This window comes from Cebus imitator, unplaced genomic scaffold (genome assembly GCF_001604975.1).
Source record: "Cebus imitator isolate Cc_AM_T3 unplaced genomic scaffold, Cebus_imitator-1.0 Scaffold136, whole genome shotgun sequence".
Classification (NCBI taxonomy): Eukaryota; Metazoa; Chordata; class Mammalia; order Primates; family Cebidae; genus Cebus; species Cebus imitator.
This window is the reverse complement of record NW_016107451.1, coordinates 4,694,760-4,715,618: the sequence shown is the minus strand read 5'-3', so window position 1 is coordinate 4,715,618 and position 20,859 is coordinate 4,694,760. Positions and strand designations below refer to the sequence as shown.

Sequence of the window (20,859 nt, the reverse complement as noted above, 5' to 3'; positions counted from 1 at the left end):
ATGCTCATATCTGCTTCTGCACTCAATCTGTTGCCATATATAATTTTTGGTTGAAGTATACAAAGAAGCTCCAGACTCGTGAGATATGTAGTTGGAAAAGGGAGGAGTATTCAAATAGTCTTTTCAGGTAATTGTGGATATTCTCCTTTGATACTAAACTAAAAAAATAATAAATGCTTGAGGTGATAGATATTCCAATAACCCAGATTTAATCTTTATACACTGTATGCCTGTATCAAAATATCACATGTACTCAATAAATAACAATTACATACCTATATTAAAAGTAACCATTTTTAAAATTTAAAAAATTAAAAAGGTCACTCCCAAACTCAGTAAGTGGTAATTTCTTTAAAAGTTAGTTGAAATGTGAAATTTGAAACCATACTAAGAAACTTTATACTCTGTTAATATTAAAATCCTTTAGTCTATCTTGTACTTTGAATTTTTAATCTATGCCTGATTTTGTAACATCACGCATTGGTCATTTGTAAAACACTGTTTCAATGAGTTATACAAATATCAGCATATTTTATTATTCAATATAAAAAAATCATATTAGTTGATATCACCACAATCTCATCAGAAAAGTATTTAAGTGTGGGGAATCTGTCAAGATTATGGTGGCAGGCACAAGGTTTCCAAAATTTTAATTTTCATTTGAAACCTTGAATTTTATCATTGCCAACAAATTCTATTAGTTGTTTTCTGTAAAGTGACAGGCTCACTTAGTTCATTTTTGAGAAAATGTCTGCCAAACACCCAAATCTGAATAACTAGTTTGCCTTGTTAGTCATTCTTTCAAGTAAAAATGGAGTTTCATAAAAAAGTTCAGCTGAAAGCTTGATTATACAAGTGTTTTTTCTTCAGGCAACCACAGTACATCAGCATGCAGCAGAATTGCCCTAGTCATACTTCTCATTTCATTGCAAAGAATGTTAAGTTATATACTCAAAGGCTGGGATTTAATAAACTCAACAAATTGGCTGGGCACGGTGGCTCACGCGTGTAATCCCAGCACTTTGGGAGGCCGAGGTGGGGAGGTCAGGAGTTTGAGACCAGCCTGGCCAACATAGTGAAACCCCATCTCTACTAAAAATATAAAAAATTAGCTGGGCGTGGTGGCGTGTGCCTGTAGTCCCAGATACTCAGGAGGCTGAGGCAGGAGAATTGCTTGAACCTAGGAGGCAGAGGTTGCAGTGAGCTGAGATTGTGCCACTGCACTCCAGCCCGGGCGACAGAGCAAGACTCTGTCTCGAAATAATAATAATAATAACTGCTTCATCAGTTATTATTATTTACTGCTTCATCAAGGACACTGTTAAGTGAGCTTGGCTTGTACTTGAGTTGCTTTTTGGGTTTTTTTTTGGTCCCCTTGCAACATGTGACAATGAAGTATATCATCACTATTACTATAGTTGGTGCCAGTGCCCTGATATGTGTCGAAGTGCCAGCAGTTTTACTTACTATTGCTTTTATATCATTGAATGTAAATATTAGCCTAGCAAAAAAGGCAAGTAGAGTTAACATTATGAAATTGATTTTGAGCTCAAAGATGCTGTGAAAGGGTCTTGGGGATCCCAAGGATCCAAGGAGCATAGTTTGAGAATTGTTACACTAAGCAAACTATTGTTTTGGTGCACTTAAACTTGCAAACCCCCTTTACTAGGAAATAATTTCTTTCTCCCTCAGTGGTGGATAGAAGAATTTTTTTAAAAGGAAAAAAAAAAAAGAGCTGGGCATGGTGGTTCACGCCTGTAATCCCAGCACTTTGGGAGGCTAAGGCTGGTGGATCACCTGAGGTCAGGAGTTCAAGACCAGCCTGACCAACATGGTAAAACCCCGTCTCTACTAAAAATACAAAAATTAGCTAGACATGGTGGTGGGTGCCTGTAATCCCAGCTATTCAGGAGGCTGAGGCAGGAAAATTGCTAGAACCTGGGAGATGGAGGTTGCAGTGAGCTGAGATTGTGCCATTGCATTCCAGCCTGGGGGACGGAGTTAGACTCTGTCTGACAAAAGAAAGAAAGAAAAAGAAAAAAAAAAGGATTTCTGCTTAAATGATACCTTTCACTGAAACTTTCCCTCATCATCCTATATAAAACAATACCTCCAACCCATCGCACCAAACCCCTGGCACTCTCTATTCCCCTCTTCTGCTTTACCTGTCTTTTTCCCCAGAGAAATGATCGCTACCTGTTTACCTGTTTATGTCTCTCTTAACTAGAATACAACTTAAGGACTATGCTGTTATGCCCACATCTTACAATTACACTTTACACGTGGTAGGTGCTCAATAAATGTTAGTTGAGTGAATAAATGTAACCCATACTCTAGCATTTGATTCTAAGATTCTGTTTGCTTTGACTGCTTTTTCAGAGGTTTATGCTTTATTTCCCTAGCAGACGACAAATTCTCAGAACAGAGGTTAACCTATGTTCCATCTAGTCCCCAAAGCTTTAGGCCTTGAATATACTATGTGCGGTTTTTCCCCTAGGGAATATCTGTAGTCCCACAGTCACAATTCTGAGTAAAACCTATTCCTAAATGACAGCACACATACTGAGAAGTAGAAAATTGGCAAAAAAAAAAAAAAAAAAATTACCTATTTCTCTCTGGTTTGCAGCAATTTCTATTGTAGTTATGAATGCTATAATTGGTGTATGACAATGCTGATCTCTTAGCTCCTTGGCTCTATGTTTTCTACAAAAAAATATGCTGAAAGCAGGAAAACGTGCCATTTTGATGCCATATTCTGGTCGATTTTAAACAGATGATTCTTGGTTGAACATGCAAATATATACATTTTAAATGAGCAGATTTGGCTCTATGTAGAATATTCTTAAAAATATTCTTTCTTTGACACTATCTTATATTTCTGGGAAACTAATTTAAGGATATGTTCCTTGGCATTGAGAAAAATGCTTAAGTATGTTTATCATATCATTATTTAAAAAGAAAATTTGGACCATTAAACTAAGAAAATAATTAAGCAAACAACTGCATATCCATTCAATCAACTCTTACATAGTAATTTAAAATGATGGTTATAAAGACTGTGTAGCAACACAGAACAAGGTAGATGATATAATATTTAGTGAAAAACAGAATATGATAGCATAGAGTAAAAATACAGTGTGATTAAACTGTATTTTAAGAAACTGTAAAAAATAAAAACAGAACAGAATATACAAAATGTTAACAATAGAAAATAAGATTAGGAAGGTAGGAAGCTCAGTTTAACACTAGATCCAATAATTCTAACAATAATACAAACAAATAGACACCCAACTCTTATGACATTCTAATTATTAACTGTATGATTTACCCAACATAGAGTCTTAGTCAATACTGAGAGTTGGAAGCAACCTTGTCATCTGTTTTAACCTTTTTAAAAAATAGATGGGAGAAACTAAACATTATGGAGGAAAAATACTTAAGATCTCCCAGGAAATTAACAAAGGTAGAGCTGGACATTTGAACATAGTGTGTAATTTTGAGGAATGTATCTCTGCATTGTAGTTTTTTCATTTGTAAAATAGATAATAGTACTTACCTATGGATTATTGCAAGATTACATGAAATAACAATTGAAGGGACCAATTCAGCACTGGCTACATAGTGAGTGCTCAATGCACTTTAGCCTTGTTCTCATCTGACTGTAGTGAACTTTCTGCTACTATGTTGCTATATGGGAGATGAAGAACAGGGTAGATTGAAGAGGAAAAGAATGAAAACAGCCATCAGGTAACTATGGCAAAATGATGCTGTTGACCCTAATTGTTCTGGGACCCTTAATCTCTGCTCTGGTAGAGGATACGGCCAATGGGAATCCTGTTTTATGGCTAAAGCAGACCAACATGAGACTATACAAAGTGCAGGCAGGCCTGTATCTTTTTTTCTCTTTCTCCTTTCCCTGCCTTTTTGCTCATGCTTTTCATGCTAATAATTAGTCTGAAACAATCCTACTGCTTTCCACTTCACAGGCAGTAACTGGGCTATTAGCTGGGACCAATTGCTATAGGGATTATACACACTGGCAATAATTTCCAGTCTTTCAAACTAGTTCAAAGAACATGCTAGTTTTTAATCACTCTAAGACCCTTCAGTTCTGCTCCAGCTTTAGCAATGTGCAATATGTCTAAGTATACGAAAGGGCAAAAATACCTTACCTAAAATAATAAATGCATAATTAGTTTACTGTCCTTGAAGTAAAATGTATATCTAGAAATCAAGTTAGTTTGTCAGATACTGGCTCAGAGTACTGACATTTAAGGTTGGGAGATACTGTATCTTTTACTGGAATCTCATCTGGTCAACTAGTCTTCTTAATTTGCAACTCTGCTGACTGATTTCAGACTTAGTTTTCTGGTTGTTCATGCTTAGATTGGGTATATTCTGCCAATAACATGGTCTACCTCCAACTCAGCATTTACTTTGCTTAGTTTGGCATCCAGTGCATGGTTTCCCTAGCATTTGATCTTAGTTTGCTTCTAGGATTCTCTAGCACCAAAAGCTTTAAGGAATGTGGCATATATAGATAGATATCTATATATATATAGATAGATAGATAGATAGATAGATCTATATATATATCTATCTTTTCTAGAGAAACTGTCTCCTGAATGTCTCGGATTCATTCCTTTTCTTTTGTAGAAACAGGGTCTCACTCTGTCACCTAGACTGGAGTATAGTGGCATGATCATAGTTCATTGTAGCCTTGAACTCCTGGGCTCAAGCAATCCTCCTGCCTCAGTCTCCCAAGTAAGTGGGACTACAGGCATGTACCACCATAGCCAGCTAATCACATTCACTTTTTTTCACCCCAATCCAATCGCCTCACCTTTAATATACATTCTCAAAATCTCTTGTCTTAATCACTCAAATGGTGAACTAACGAGTCTCTCTCCCTCTAACTTATTCTAACCCATCATTTCCTCTATCCCTTATCTAACAGGTCATAAAGACCTGTCTAAAACACAAACGTGATCATGTCATTTCTTTGGTTAAAATTCTTCAATGGTCTCTTCATAATATTTTCTGTGTAAATTCAGAACAAGCCGTGCTATTCTTTCACCTTGTTTGATTTCAGTTTCTTAACATAGTCCCTGTGCTTCAGTTTTTGGAATCATTCTTTTTCTTAGCTGGTGCCTTGCACATGTTAGCCCCCCTGGAATTAACTGCCTCTTGAACTGGTTATCAACTCTAAATATTCTTCAGCAAGTGACACAAATCCTAGTAAGTTCTCCCCAATCCTCCCTCTTTTTCACCTACTCAGTTTCTATGGTATTATTTTGAACTTTATATATTTATATATTTCTGGGTAACTCTTAAATATTTCATTCTATTTTGACAACTATTTAATAAGCACCTGCTTCTGTGATACAAATAAACTGAAACTTTTAAATACTACTCATAAAAGACTCACCTTATTTATTATCATACAAACAACATACATCATCTGGTAACTAATTCAAGTAAAACTTGAGAAAGTGACTTTTTACCAGGCTTCAATAAAATAACAGCATTAGGCTAGAAAATAACTCACATTTTTCAGTGCTTAGTATTGCCAGGTGTTCTAATATGTAAATTCTTAACTCCTTACAACAACCCTGTGAGTAGGTATTGTTACTGTCTCAACTTACAGATGAAGAAACAAAGACTAAAAGAAGTTAAATAATTTGCTAAGGGAGGTTAAGTGGAGTGACAGTAAATTGCTAAAAAGGTCCTTCCATTTTGAAAATTCTGTGTGAACGTTATGGTTCTGAAAAAATAACAAACGTAGGTCTATTTTCACAAGATGGCAGGCACTAAAGTCAAAGAAGGAAGCTCCTATCCCTCCCAAAGCAAAGTCTTTGAAGACCAAGAAGACAGTACTGAAAAGTAACTACAGGCACCCCCCACCCACACACACACATACACATCTACGTGTCACCAACCTTCTGGCAGCCCAAGACACTGCAGCCCTAGAGGCAGCCCAAATATCCTTGGAAGAGCACCCACAGGAAAAATAAATAACCCTGACCACTATGTCATTATTAAGTCCCTCCTGACCACTGGGTCAACCATGAAGAAGACAGAAGACAACAACACACTTGTGGATGTCAAAGCCAACAAGTATTAGATCAAACAGGTTGTGAAGAAGCTCTATGACACTGATGTGGTCAACATGCTGAATCAGGCCTGAGGGAGAGAAGGCAGATGTTTGACTGGCTCCTGAATATAATGCTCTGGATGTGGCCAATGAAACAGGGATTATCTAAACTGAATCCAGCTGGCTAATTCTAAATGTATGTATTTTCACCATAAAAATACAGCAAATCTAAACAGGATGCAGAATAAAATCAAATCAGCAACTTTGAAGGATCTCTCTTTCACTCCTAATCCTCATTCTACTTCCAATACACATTTCAGATGCATCCAAACTACCAGCTGCTGGTTTAAAAAAGGGCCCTGAAGTTTCCTGTAGGTCTCACTATGCATTTCCAAAATCACAGCTGGAAACCTGTCATATGAGACTTACACTTCATAATTCTCAAAGTACTTTAACATTCATTAATTCACTCCATATTCACAATTATCTCAGTCTTATCTACCTAATGGTTATCTCTAAATCTTCTTTGAGGTATAGAAGTAAAGTTGTGGTATTAGAGAAAGAACACAAACTTTGAAGTCAGAAACCTGTGGAGCTACGTTCAAGTCCTTGCAAATAACCTCTTTAAGTTATGGGTTACTATGAAGTTTAACTGAGATAAAGTTTGAGAATGCGGATATGATAAATATTGTGTCTAACATGACCTAGGTACTCCATAAATTTTAGTTTCTTATTCTTCCCCTCAACCTTTCTGAGCTCCAGTTTCCATATGTAAAACAAGGACAAATACTGTAAATCACACAGGAGGTTTGTGAAGTTTACTGAGATAATGTATCAAAGTATTTTTGGAACCTTGTATGGGTTTGCTAAATGTTAACTTCTTTTCTTACTAAGATGATGCTCATTAAACATCCTCTAAACAACATTAGAAAAGGTGATTAGTTCAATCTAGTTCTAAACAGGAGAAAAACAAAAGTTTAAACACATTTTTATGGTCTAGCCTGGTGACCTACATTCTTTTCCATGAAGAGCTCAAAATAAGACTGTTTCTACAGGTATACTCTGATTATTGATCACATATAAATGAGTGAATTCAGCTCTAATGTAGGCTTCTGTTTTTACAGAGCAAATACTATATTTCCCTGTTGATTTGAGTGCAGAAAAGTTATCACAAGAGAAAGAAGCGGAATTATCTGACAAAAACTTTTATAAGGAAAATACTAAGTTTATCACAACCTGGGTATTGTGATAAAAGAGAATTATAAAAGTACTTTCCATTTAGCCTGGGCAACATAGTGAGATCTCATCTCTATTTAACAACACAAAAGGTACTTTCCAAATCTTGTGAATTACCATTTCTACCCTCTAGGCAGCAAAAAACTATCAGAAAATTCCCTCATCTAACATGGCCATTATGTTTCGAAGTTTGGTTCAGCTTGTGCTGAGACTAGGCAAGGAGTAACATTAAGCATCTACCATAACCATTATAGAATATAAAAATATAAAAACACAACCCTTATCTTTAACATGTGAAGTCACAGTATAGTCCTTTTTAAAGAGAAATGAGAATGTCTCTCCATTTCACATTAATGAGGCCATCCCTGCAGTCTGGAGTTTATTCTAGGCACAGCATTTTAAACTTAAATGGATCAAGAGAAGAGAGCTCTAAAGTCAAAGCTGAACCTAGGGTTAGGGAGCAGGAAAAAAAAAGAAAAAGAGAAGAGAGCTCAAGACTAGGAGGTGTTTAGAAACTATCCAATTTCAAAAACAGTGGGGAAAGGCTGGGCGTGGTGGCTCATGCCTGTAATCCCAGCACTTTGGGAGGTTGAGGTCAGCGGATCACAATGTCAGGAGTTCGAGATTAGCTGGCCAATATGGTGAAACCCCGTTTCTACTAAAAATACAAAAATTAGCCAGGCGTGGTGGCACATGCCGGTAGTCTCAGCTACTTGGGAGGCTGAGGCAGGAGAATTGCTTGAACTCAGGAGGCAGAGGTTGCAGTGAGCTGAGATTGCACCACTGCACTCCACTCTGGGCAACAGAGGGAGACTGTCTCAAAAAAAAACAAAAAACAAAACAAACAACAAAAACAACAACAAAAGCAGAGAAAAAAAGGCCTAGTAAAACAAGAGAATGTGAAAGGTTTTAGGTGAAACAAAAACCAAATTAGAGCCAATGGATAGATACTGGGTGTGAAAGCATATTTCAGCTTAAAGTGAAAAACAGTAGTTTTAGACACTGAGTTATCACAAATTTAAAGTGCTCCTTTGGGAGGTTATAATCTCTGCCTGTGGAAGCATTTAAGTAAAGGCAAATGAGCATTTATAGGGATGGTTTCAAGATGAGTCTTAAATTAGGTGGGAGATTGATTTTGATTTTCTCTAGCCCTGAGACTCTAAGATTCTATGACTTTATACTTTCCTCATATCTCACATTTAATAGTACTGCAAATAACTGAATCTTAACCAATGTAACTTTTAGATGGGAGAGAAATGGTAAAGAGTAACTTTGAATTCTGTATGTATTGATAAGATGTAAAACTTATGCTGGTGGATACACATTTTTCAAAATATTAACTTTTATTTGAAACTTTAAATTTATAATTGACAGAAAATGCTTATAGGTTGTCTTCCTTGAAGTGACCAATCATTTCATTTTGGAGAAAATGTTTGCCAAATATCCAAGTCAGTCGTTTTTTTCAAGTAAAGATAATACTCCATGAAAAAAGTAGCTAGTTGGGCTTACAAATAACAATTACACAATACTTTTTCCTGAGTCAACTATCTTGCTGTACTTGGAGAAACTGAACTAAGAGAAGTTAAAAGACTTGCTGAAGACCACACAGCTAAAGCTAAGAGTTGAACCTAGATCTTTCGGTCTCCAAAGTCTATGTTCTTTCCACTATGTTACTCTGAAACCAATGAATAAAACAAGAGTGTATACCTGAATAAAAGACATAAAGCACTAAACATGCTTAGTTATAATAATGAAGGACACTAGGCCTCTGCTGCCTTCCAGGTTTCTCTAAATAATCCTTAGGAGTCTTAGCTGCCCAAAAGAATTCACCATCAGATTTCTCTTCTCTATAGCAACAACAGAGCATAGGGAATTGGGAATAAATTCATAAAATGTAACACACGGTATCTTACATTCATAAAATGTAAGAGATGTGTATGTGTGTCTACATGGCATGGGAAAACACGAACAATGGAAAAGATAAAAAGCTGGGGAAAGCCCATTTGGTTTACCAGTTTCCTGGACTAGAATCTTATTTTTCATTCACAGCAGTATATCATTGGCCTTGGCATAGTAATTACGAGGATATGTTCTTTATTAGCTTTGCTCAACTTGGCTGGGTTCAGTTATGTGCTGCCAGCTGGGCTGACGCAAAGGTTGAAACTCCAGTCTTCTAAATTCCAGTTCACTTAAACAGCATGGGTTGCCTCCTGCTCCTATCCAGCTCAGTTAACACCTTTGTTACTTCATATCCAGCTCCTTTTTCCCCTCCTGACTTATTTCTACAACATGGGTAGAGGACTTCTGCAACTACAAAGACATGTCACATTTTCTTGGGGACTTCAGCTGATACATCTGCAGAGAGTTGGGGAAAGCAAAGAGATAACTAAAATCATGCGTGGTAGGACCACAAACTTCAAAAGCCTCATATTACTGAAACTAAAAGGTATAACTAACCTAAGTTTTCTACAGCAGTAGGTAAGATGATTCAGGAGCAGTTTCACAGTGCAGGGCTATATCTTAGAAGATGGTCTGCTAATGTCTAGTCAAGCTTAGGTCATTCAGACAGGTGGCATGAAATCACATGGTGAGGAAGCACCTGCTAGTCAGCCACACAGTCCAAAACATTCCAGCCTTCCTTAGCACAAGACAATAAATTTTAACAGCTTACAACCACAATCCTGCCTTCTTGCCATATTACCTCCTTTTTTCTTTGCTTGGTTTGAGTTTGCCAGGTTTTTCTCATCTTCTTAACATATATAAATGTTTATGTTTTGTTTTTCTTCTAGTAAGTCATTATTGAGATTCAGAAACTCTCATTTATAACTGTAATATTTCCTCAAAAATAATCTAGGCAATCAAGGTAAGAATTTCTTTTTTTTTTTTTTTTTTTTTTTTAAGACAGAATCTTGCTCTGTTGCCCAGGTTGGAGTGCAGTGGTATGATCTCAGCTCACGGCAGTCTCCGCCTCCTAGATTCAACTGATTCTCCTGCCTCAGCCTCCTGAGGAGCTGGGACTACAGGTATGCACCACCACACTCAGCTGATTTTTTAAATTTTTAGTAGAGGCAGGGTTTCACCATGGTGGCCAGGATGATCATGATCTCCTGGCCTCGTGATCTGCCCCCCTGGCCTCCCAAAGTGCTGGGATTACAGGTGTTAGCCACCGTGTCCAGCCCAAATATTTTATTTTTTAAGACAGAGTCTCACTCTGTCACCCAGGTTGGAGTGCAGTGGCATGAGCTCGGCTCACTGCAACCTTCACCTCCTGGGTTCAACTGATTCTCCTGTCTTAGTTTCTTGAGTCGCTAGGATTACAGGAGTGTGCAACCATGCCTATTTTTTTTTTGTATTTTTAGTAAAGATGGCGTTTCACCATGTTGGCCAGGCTGGTCTCAAACTCCTGACCTCTGGTGATCCATCTGCCTTGGCCTCCCAAAGTGCTGGGATTACAGGCATGAGCCACTGCACCCAGCCCAAGGGAAAAAATTTAGTAACACAGTTTATCACTGGTTTTCAGTAACATTTTCCTAAAAATCACTAACACTTATTTAAAATTGGAGATTTTGTAAACTGATATGTATTGTTGCTGGCACAGTAGGTGTTACAATAAAAGCTTGCCAAAAAAAAGCTATATGGGTTCTATGTATTCCCAAGAAAACAGCAAATGTGGTCAAATTTATGAACTGTGTAAAACACATCTCCCTATTTCAAAGAGCTTGAGAGATGCCAATTGTTTCATTATACAGGTCAAAAACTGCTACCATTCTCAGGCATCTGGAGTTTGTAAGGGCAAGAGAGAGAATGGGCAGAGTCGAAAGGGCAGCTTAAGGATTCTGGAAGAGAGGTATGGAATGGGATTTTTTTTTTTTTTTTTTTTGGTCCCTTGGGCAGATTTAATTACAATCAGTGGGAGAATCCAGATTCTCTGCTTCATAATCTACTGCCACTCATTTCAATTCTCCATTTTCCTACTTCTGTTTGTGTACCACAAGCATATAATCAAGAAAAAACCAGTTATGAGAGTACTGGTTCACTGCACAAGCCTCATCTCATATTTATTTTTCCTGACCAAAATAGAGCACTGTGTGCAGTTCCCTTTTCTTGGGAGGCCTGGGCATCTTGATTCAGATGCAACTAACGCACAGTGGGCATCTATTACGTGCTACATGGTGCTATGCATTTGCCACCAATTTTCGCATTTCAATCATTCAGTCAACTGAGGAGGTAGACACTTGTCTATAACCTCCACTGAGCCTAGCACTGCTAACATGAGCTGCTCTACGACTGTGGATAGACAGATGAATAAAGGACAGACTTACCAGATATGACGAGATCACAAGGCCAAGGCTGAAATAAGGACAGACTGTGTGTGTGTGTGTGTGTGTGTGTGTGTGTGTGTGTGTGTGTGTGTGTAAGGAGGAAATGGTATAAAAACACAGGCAAGGTCTGGACACAATATATCTTAGAAGGTAAAAAGGAAAATAGCAGCTGAGTGGCTCTTCTCATTAAAGGAACCAAAGAGTTAGTTTTGATGTGCAATCTTTCAACCTACAAATAAATGATAAATGTTTGTGGTGACAGATATCCCAATTACCCTGATTTGACCATTAAGCACTGTACACATGTATCAAAATGTCACATGTACCTCATCAAAATGTGTAATTATTACTTATCAATAAAAACAAACAAAAAAAGAATTTGCTTCACTTATTAACAAACATGCTCATATCTTTTCTGACAGTGAACTACTGAACACATCTTCTCGGGAGACAAGAGGGGCATATTAGCTACCGAACCTGTAGAGACCACACCCTCCTGCTCGTTGTAGCTTATTAAAAAAAACAGTTGGGTAGAAGGGCAGGGGGTGGTCCAGGTGTGGAGGTGTACATGTGTTTAGTAACTGAGAGATGGGTGAATGTAGGCTCTGGAAACAAATCTTAGTACCCTGTGCCACTCTTACTTTTGACCATCAGTTTTCCAAAATTAAAAAACTGTAACCTTAGCATAAATAGCTTTTAATCTGTCAAAATTGTCGTAGATGTGAGTACTCCTCTCATTTTTTTGTAATTAAGTGAATATCTGAATAATGGCTTTAGATGAGGGTAAATAGAAATGGAATCAGAACATACAGATAGTATAACCTATTTCAGTTAACAGATATTACTGAATAATTGGCATGTGCCAAGTGCGGGGACATAAAGAGGCAGTTAATAAATTAGTTCCATTTAACATGGACTCCAGATAGAAGAGTATCCCAACTCCCTAGACATGGCAGAGAGAAGAATTTTAGCTCCTCATTAATGCTTATACTGAAAACCTGGCATTATTTTAAATCGTACAGGGCTTGTTTGTTAAATAAATAAAATGATCACAATAGGTGATATACTTTAAGAACTTGTATTTTGCATTATTCAAAGTATGTCCCCTCCATCTTATCCTCATCACAATGTCACTGCTTTAATTTTCTCTCTCACCTGGAATATTATAACAGCTTGTTAACTGGCATCCCTGACTCCTGCATCTGGAAGCCACCCATCCTTTCATTGTTGCCAGATCGGTGCTTCTAAAACACAAATCTGAGCTGTAACTCTACTACTTAAAAGCTCATTCAATAGTTCTTTTTTTTTTTTTTTTTTTTAGATAGAATCTTGCTCTGTCACCCAGGCTGGAGTGGAGTGGCGTGATCTCAGCTCCCTGCAACCTCTGCCTCCTGAGTTCAAGCTATTCTCCTGCCTCAGCCTCCCGAGTAGCTGGGATTACAGGTGCAGCCACCATGCCCACCTAATTTCTGTATTTTTAGTAGACACGGCGTTTTTGCCATGTTGGTCAGGCCAGGCTGGTCTTGAACTCCTGACCTCAGATGATCCACCCGACTTGGCCTCCCAAAGTGCTGGGATTACACTAACTTGATTTAGTTTGGATATTTTGTCCCTGCCCAAATCTCATGTCAAGTTGTAAGCCCTGACCTTGGAGATGGGGCCTGGTGGGAGGTGTTTGGGTCATGGGGGTGGATTCCTCATGGCATGGTTCTATCCTTGAGATAGTCAGTGAGTTCTGGTTGTTGTAAAGTGTGACACCCTCCTCCCCACAATGTGATGTGCCTGCTCTGGCTTTGCCTTCCACCATGGGTAAAAGCTCCCTGAGACCTCCCCAGAAACCAAGCTATGTGGCACCATGTTTACACAGCCTGCAGAAATGTGAGGCAATTAAACCTCTTTTCTTTATAAATTACCCAGCCTTAGGTATTTCTTTATAGCAATGCAAGAATGGCCTAATAGAGTTCTCAGCGCTCAAAAGGTAAAGATACAGATCCTTAAGACAGTCTCTTAGGGAAGCATTCTGTGCCTTCCTCTTCTGTGCCTTATCTCTTTCTGCTCCTCTCCTTACACCCTACGATCTAGCCATTTAACTATTTTTAATTCCTTGACCATACTTTTTTTTTTTTTCCTAAAAAACTTCTGGGCTTACAATAATCTGTTCCCACTGCTAGCTAGAATTTTTTCTCTATCTTCCCTTTCTTAAGGTTTCAGCTTAGACATCACTTCATTTGGAAGCCTTCATTTGGAAATCTTGTCCTTTATTCATTCATCTACCCAATAGCTGTAGAGCAGCCCATGTTAGACATGCTTGGCTCAAGGGAGGTTATAAACATCTCCAACCTCCAATCCCCTCAACCTAGGTTGGGGTCCCTCTGTACTTTATTCCTCCAAAGTCATAATTCTTTATTGGTCTATATGCAAAACTATAAACACTAATGGCAGAATCCCCATCAACTGAACCAATAACTAGCACTTAATCATAATTTGATAGTTAGAATTTGAATGAATGGATGGATGAAGAAGATCAGACAGTCTATCAGCTGACCTCATGTTGAGACATGTCTACACATTAGCCTTAGTTGTATTATTCTTGCCTCTACCCTAGTTTTTCTCTCTGTAGTCTAGGATTACAATTTAATTAATTCTTTCTGCCCAGAATCCCAAAGTGATTATGGCATAATTTCCTATGTGGTTTTATAACAAAAAGAGAACATTCTTTAGAAAAGCACTTTGCAAAGAAGAAAAGAAAGAGATATTTTAGAAGTTTTGTTTTTAAGCATCGAATTATTACCCTCCAGATCAGGGTAAGAATTCTGTACATGAGCCACAAAGTTGAATCAGATTGTGAAGTTTTTGCTTTGTACAAAGATACATGTCACAGGCAGAAAGGGTAGGCTGAGAGGGTAAAAGAGGACTGGCTGACCATGTACTCTAACAGATTTGGATTAGCATGTAGAGAGCAGACAGATCCAATTTACAACATATGAAGTCACAAGAGACTAATGTACTAATCCAGAATAGCAATATATTAATTTATAATAAAATGTAAAGTAGTTTGGGTCTCATGTTCTCTTCCTGCTGTAAATCTACATAGGAAGCTAAGGTATAGTCTGAAACTGGCTTTCCCAAACTGAAATCAGAGCAAGGGGAAGTCAAGTGGATTATGATGATGGCTAAAGGTATGATTAGCATCATAGGCATGCCATATGTACTGAATTCTTCATTTTGCTTTTTAAATTTAAAAAGTAAAGCATGTATCTGTTTCAGTTTTAAGTCACAAAAAAAAGTGGCTAAAAATAAAAAGCTTCTGCCTTTTATAACCAAGTACTCTGGATTAGTTGGAAGCTTGGTAGTTACTACCCATCAGAGCTGGCTTGGCCGCAGGAGTTTGGCCACGAAAAGGGATACTACTTGGCTTAGTAAAGGAGAAAAAGAGAGGCAGCAGACAGTTGGCACACAGGATTACTTCAAAAAGGCAGAGATAGGTGGTAGGTGAGCTGATCAATCTAAAATTATGTAGCAGACACAGGCACGGGAGTCACCTGCTACCTATACCCAAGATCATTAAATGATATAGTATTACAGAGATAAAAGTGGCCATTAGGGATCATGTAGTTCAGCCTCTCACATGTAAGAGTGACTTGCTCAGTGACATAAAACAAGTTTGTAGCCTGGTTTGGACTAGAACCCAGTTCAGTGCTCTGATATTACACCATACTGCTTCTTTCCCATTTTTTTAAATCAGGATTTGGAAGACAAAATCCAGGGTCTCAAATGAAGCTTTGAAGAGGGGCAAAGAAGAATGGGAAGAGTATCAGGGAGACAAATGTGAAAGCAATATGCCTCTGTGATACTGGTCCTCACAGCCGGCTCTACTAAAAGATCTCTATGGTTTCACTTTCTAGACTCAGATATCAACAGAGAGAAGTCATTTAATTATCCGAGCTTCAATTTTCTCATAAATAAACTGTATCTGAAAATAATTATACCTTATTCAGAGTTACCAGAGGATAAAATGAAATTCTGTGTATAAAGGAACATCAAATAAATATTGATTTTTTTCCCTATTTACCATGAGCAAGAAACATTACCTTAATCTGAATTTTTAACATTTGCATTCTAATGACCAGAAGGTAGGAAAGAAGGAGGAAATAGTATGATTAGAAAAAGAACAGGCTTGTGCACTGAGAACAACTTGTTTTGTGAAATGAATTGGTTACACATTTTTTCCACATTGCATCACTTGCACCTTAGCCAGGACATTGAGACGGCTGGCCAAACCTCAGCTGTTACAGAAAGTGCTTTTGTAGGACCTACTGAGAGTGTGAAGCATGGGAAGAGAAAGTTGTCAGAGAGAACAACCTAACTGCTGGAATGATGACTGAAGCACCCGATCTGGAAATGTCACCTGGAAGAAGGTCTCTTTCTACCTTCTGAGCCTGCTCCTCTGACTATCTTCTACTAAAAACCTAAGGTCTCCAGAGACACACAGAAGAAAGGAAAACAGCAAACTTCTCTGGAAGCTTCAGCCACAGAGTGAATCATATTTATTATCAGTAAGATTGGCAGCCAGAAAAGAATGCATATCCAGCAACCTGGACACAAAGACTGTCAGCCCTGTTGGCTCTGGAGAACCACCTAAGGACCCTAAATTTATCAGTCAAAAGAACAGAAAATACCCTAGGCATGAAAGTAAGAAAATCAACTTTTAACTGAATATCGCCCAGACTACCAAAGCTTATTCTGTTTTAGTCTCAAGTAAATGAAAAGGACTCTGTTACCAGTTCCAAGGCACCCTTCTTCTTTCTGCTTCCATAGAGCTATTACCTCACAGAGCTTCTTCACAATGGATTACCATACCGACCCCAGGGTACTTGTTTCTTGCAGCACAGAAAGGAGTGACACTTTTCTGAGCCAAGAAGTGTGTTTCCCTTTCATTCTGCCCCAGCTTCTCTCCACCTCAGTGTGACTATCCTAATCCAAGCAACCCTCATTTCTTCCTTGTCTGCAATTACCACTGTACAACTCATTCTTCACAGACCAGCTCAAGTGATTTTTTCAGGTAACAGCTTTATTGACATAATTTACATACCACGAATTCACCCTACATTTTAGTGCTTTCTAAGATATTCACAGAATTGTGCAAACATCATCCCTATCTAATTTTAAAATATTTTCATCATCCTCAAAAGAAACCCCAATAGCAGTCATTTCCCATTTTCCCTCCCTCTAGCCACTGGCAACCACAAATCTACTTCTGTCTATGTGTATTTGGTAATTCTGGACATTTCACATAAATGTAATCATCAGTGACTATCTTTTGTGACTGGCTTTTTCATTTAGCATAATGTTATTAAGGTACATCTATATTGTAGCATGTATTAGTACTTTATTCTTTTTTATTGCCAATTAGTATTTTGTTTTATAGATATATAATATTTTATTTATCCATTTATCAGCTGATTAACATTTGGGTTGTTTTATCTTTTTGGTTGCTGGGAATAATGCTGCCATGAACATTCGTTATGTGCTTTTGTATATGTTTTCTATTCTTTTGGGTATATATCTATGAGTGGAATTACTGGGTCACATGGCAACTCTTTAACATTTCGAGTAACTTCCAAACTGTTTTCCAAAGTGGCTATAGCATTTTCCAATCTCACCAGCAATGTTCAAGGTTTCCAATTTTTCCACATCCTCAGCAACATTTGTTATTGCCCATCTTTTGGTTATAGCCATATCCATGGGTGTGAAGTGGTATTTCACTGTGGCTTTGATTTACATTTCCCCAATGATGAATAATATTAAGCATTTCAAGTGCTTATTGGCTATTTGTGTATGTTACCTAGATACAAATCCTTTGCTTATTTTTAAATTGGGTTATTTGTCTTTTTGTTGTTGAGTTACAAGGGTCCTTTTATATTCTGGATACAAGTCCAAGTGAGTTTTTTAAAGTAAATCAAATCTTGTCACTTCCCTGGCTTAGTACCTTCTAATGGTTCCTTAATATGTTTAAAATAAAATCCAGTATTTCCACGCTGGTTTACAAGGTCCTACATTATGTGGTGCCTGCCCACTTCTCCAACATCATCTTGTACCACTTGCTTTTTTTTTTTTTTTTTTTTTTTTTGACATGGAGTCTCGCTCTGTCACCCAGGCTGGAGTGCATTGGTGTGATCTTGGCTCACTGTGACCTCTGCCTCCTGGGTTCAAGCGATTCTCTTGCCTTGGCCTCCTGAGTAGCTGGGATTACAGGCGTGCACCACTATGCCTGGCTAATTTTTGTGTTTTTAGTAGGGATTGGCACTTCGCCATATTGGCCAGGGTGGTCTCCAATGCCTAAGTTCAGGTGATCCACCTGCCTTGGCCTCCCAAAGTGCTGGGATTACAAGCATGAGCCACCGCACCCAGCCCGCTTGCACCACTTTCTTGCTCAGGCAATGCATTCTAGTCACAGCAATCTGCTTTCTGCCCTTGGAACATAGCAAACTCATTTATATCTCAGCATCATTATATTAGCTGTCCCTTCTGACTGCTTGGAAGTCTCTTTCCTTGGACGACTCCTTCTCATCATTAAGGTCTCAATTCAAGTATCAATTTTTCAGACAATTTTCTTGAAAAGAAATTCTATCTAAACAAGTTCCCCCTCTACAAAGAACATTTGTGAATGATAAATATGTTCATTATTTTCACTGTGGTAACGGTTTCATGGATGTATATATATGTCAAGACTTTTCAAATTGTACACTTTAAATACATGCCATTTATCTTATGTCAATTATATTTCAATAAAGCTATTAAACAAAAAAACCCTCCTTTATAATTATACCTTCACTGTCACTATCCTACTTTATTTCCCTAGGAGAAATTAATTTTTGTCTACAAAAATTATCTATATGAAATTATCTTGTTTCTTCATTTAAATGTTTACCATCTGTTTCACCCAACTAGAATGGAAGTGTCATGAGCACAGCAATATTGTTCATTTTTGTCACTAGTATATTCTCAGCTTGGGTTACAATTAGGTGCTCAATAAATATTTGGTTAATTGAATGAATGAATTCAATAGAGGTTTAGAAAAGAGCTCCTTAGACAATAATAGGGCTGACTTTTCATTCCCTCAGATTCCCCAGTACTTTTTAGACTTAAGAGGATACGATTATTATCTTTACTAAAAGCAGCTACCTCAAAATTATTCTGGATGATCTTCACTGTCATCATCTGTATAATTTTATTGTTCATTTAGTCTGTGGCTCTATTCTAGTACTTTATATATACTCTCATTGGTAGTGGTTAGTTTTGTAATAATATAACAATAATAATAATATAGCATATTGTAATAATCATGTAGTATAATATATGATATAATTATAATATAGAATATAACATAATACCAGCAGTAACACAATAAAAAATTTGTTTACCACTTGCTATTCATCAGATGTAAGCATTTTACCCACATAATCTCATTCATTCCTCACAATAACTTCAGGAAGTAGGTTTTCTACTTCATGATGTGGAATTTGTAGTTTAAGGAGGTGAATTAACTGCCCAAAGCTACATAGCTGATAAAGGGCAGAGATGAACCTCAAACCCACATCTATCTTACTTCAAAGCTTGTTCTTTTTCCATCCTGCTATGGTGCTTCTCAACTATTTTTACATGTAGTGTTACTCCAGCTCTTATCCAATGCCCCTAAGGTCAGAGGAAGGTGTGTGCCTTAGGAATACTAGTACTCAAACTTTGAAATGGGTTAGGGACAAAAGTAAGAGAGATGAAAAGCTAGCTGCTTGAGAATAAACAAGGATATTTAGAGCAAGGAATTATTACTTTATCCCAAATGCCATATGTGGCTTCATCTGACACTTAATACTCACTGTTTCTAATTGCTCCCTGGTAGACTTTCGTTTTACCTAAGCTGCTGGCCCTCGCTCCTCCCAAGCATACTAGTGAAGTATACTGGTGAAGACATGATCACAACAGACCTGGGGTATTCTTCCTTATCATCTCATCGGGGTCCTGATTTCAAGAACCTGTTTGTAGATAGGCTTTTACCTTTGGTGCCAGGAGGCTGCAGGTTGTCTCCAGTCAAGGAACACCAACCCACAGGGAAGATGTCCCGGGAGTCGAAGCGGCACCAGTAGTCAAAGGCCCCTCGCCACCCATCAAAAGTGACAAGCACCTCTGAGCCCCGAACCTCCCCAATAGTGGCTGGGCAAATGAAATGGGGGTTCTTCCTGTCCACAGCTTCTAGCTTCATTCCCATTTTGAAGAAGTTGTGGGAAGGCGATGGTGGCTCCTAGATGAGAAACAGAAATAGACAGACCTAGACACACAAAGAGAGGCCATGTATTGCAATAGACTACTATCTAATTTGGATGATTAAAAAGTGACTGCTATATAAGATTTATAATGGAGATACAGTCTTTCTATTAAATTAATTTCAGAGTATACCAAAATATTGCTTTATTAATCCTAACATTTTGACAACTTTGCTTCAGATTTTTAATAAAGGAAATAAAAAGTTGCAGATAAAGTTGAATCTTCCTTTGTGCCCTTCCCATATTCCATTCCCCTTCTACCTACCATGGAGGTAACAGCTACCCATGCATGTTTTATATACACATACCCATTTGTCTGCTTATATACATATACATACTCATTTGTCTGCTTTTAAATTTTATATAAATGGTATTATACTGTATATATCATTGTATATATTGTTGTGCTTTTTCATTCAGCATTATGCTTTCGAAATTTGCCATGTTGACAGATTTAGCTCTGGTTCATTTTAATTCCTTGTAGTATTTCATTGCATGTATATATAAAATTTTATTAATTCTCCTTTGGACACTTAAAGTTCTTTCCAATTGTTTACTATTTCAAAAGAATTTTAGCCACCATTCTTGCACTTCTTTGTATACATGTGGGAAGGTTTCTTTAGGTTATACATCTAGGTGTAGAATTCCGGGGTTATAGGGGAGATATATCCATCTTCTCCTTTATGAAATATTGTTAATTTGTCCTCCAAAGTGGTTGTAACATTGTATACTTTCTTTTCCACCAGAAGTGTGGAGAGTTCCTGGGTGCTAATTTGTAATGTGCCTACATAGATCAAGTTTCAAAACTGTGTTGTACATTATATTTTGTTCCCTTAATCTTACTGTCTGATCCTGTACCAATAATGTAGTCTTATTAAATGGATAT

At 37.6% G+C, this 20,859-nt stretch overlaps 1 protein-coding gene across 16 annotated transcripts in view; it reads right to left on the bottom strand.

The window, feature by feature from the left end:
• The window catches only part of SCMH1 (Scm polycomb group protein homolog 1), a 239,405-nt gene that overhangs the window by 99,467 nt on the left and 119,079 nt on the right, over positions 1-20,859 (bottom strand). For all 16 annotated transcript variants that reach the window (XR_001829069.1, XR_001829073.2, XM_017541788.1 and 13 more), the window contains one exon: positions 19,708-19,951. Coding sequence is in view for 14 of the 16 variants with exons in the window: in XM_017541788.1 (XP_017397277.1) it covers positions 19,708-19,951 (244 nt within the window). In the remaining 2 variants the exon portion in view is untranslated. The remainder of the gene's footprint in view (positions 1-19,707; positions 19,952-20,859) is intronic.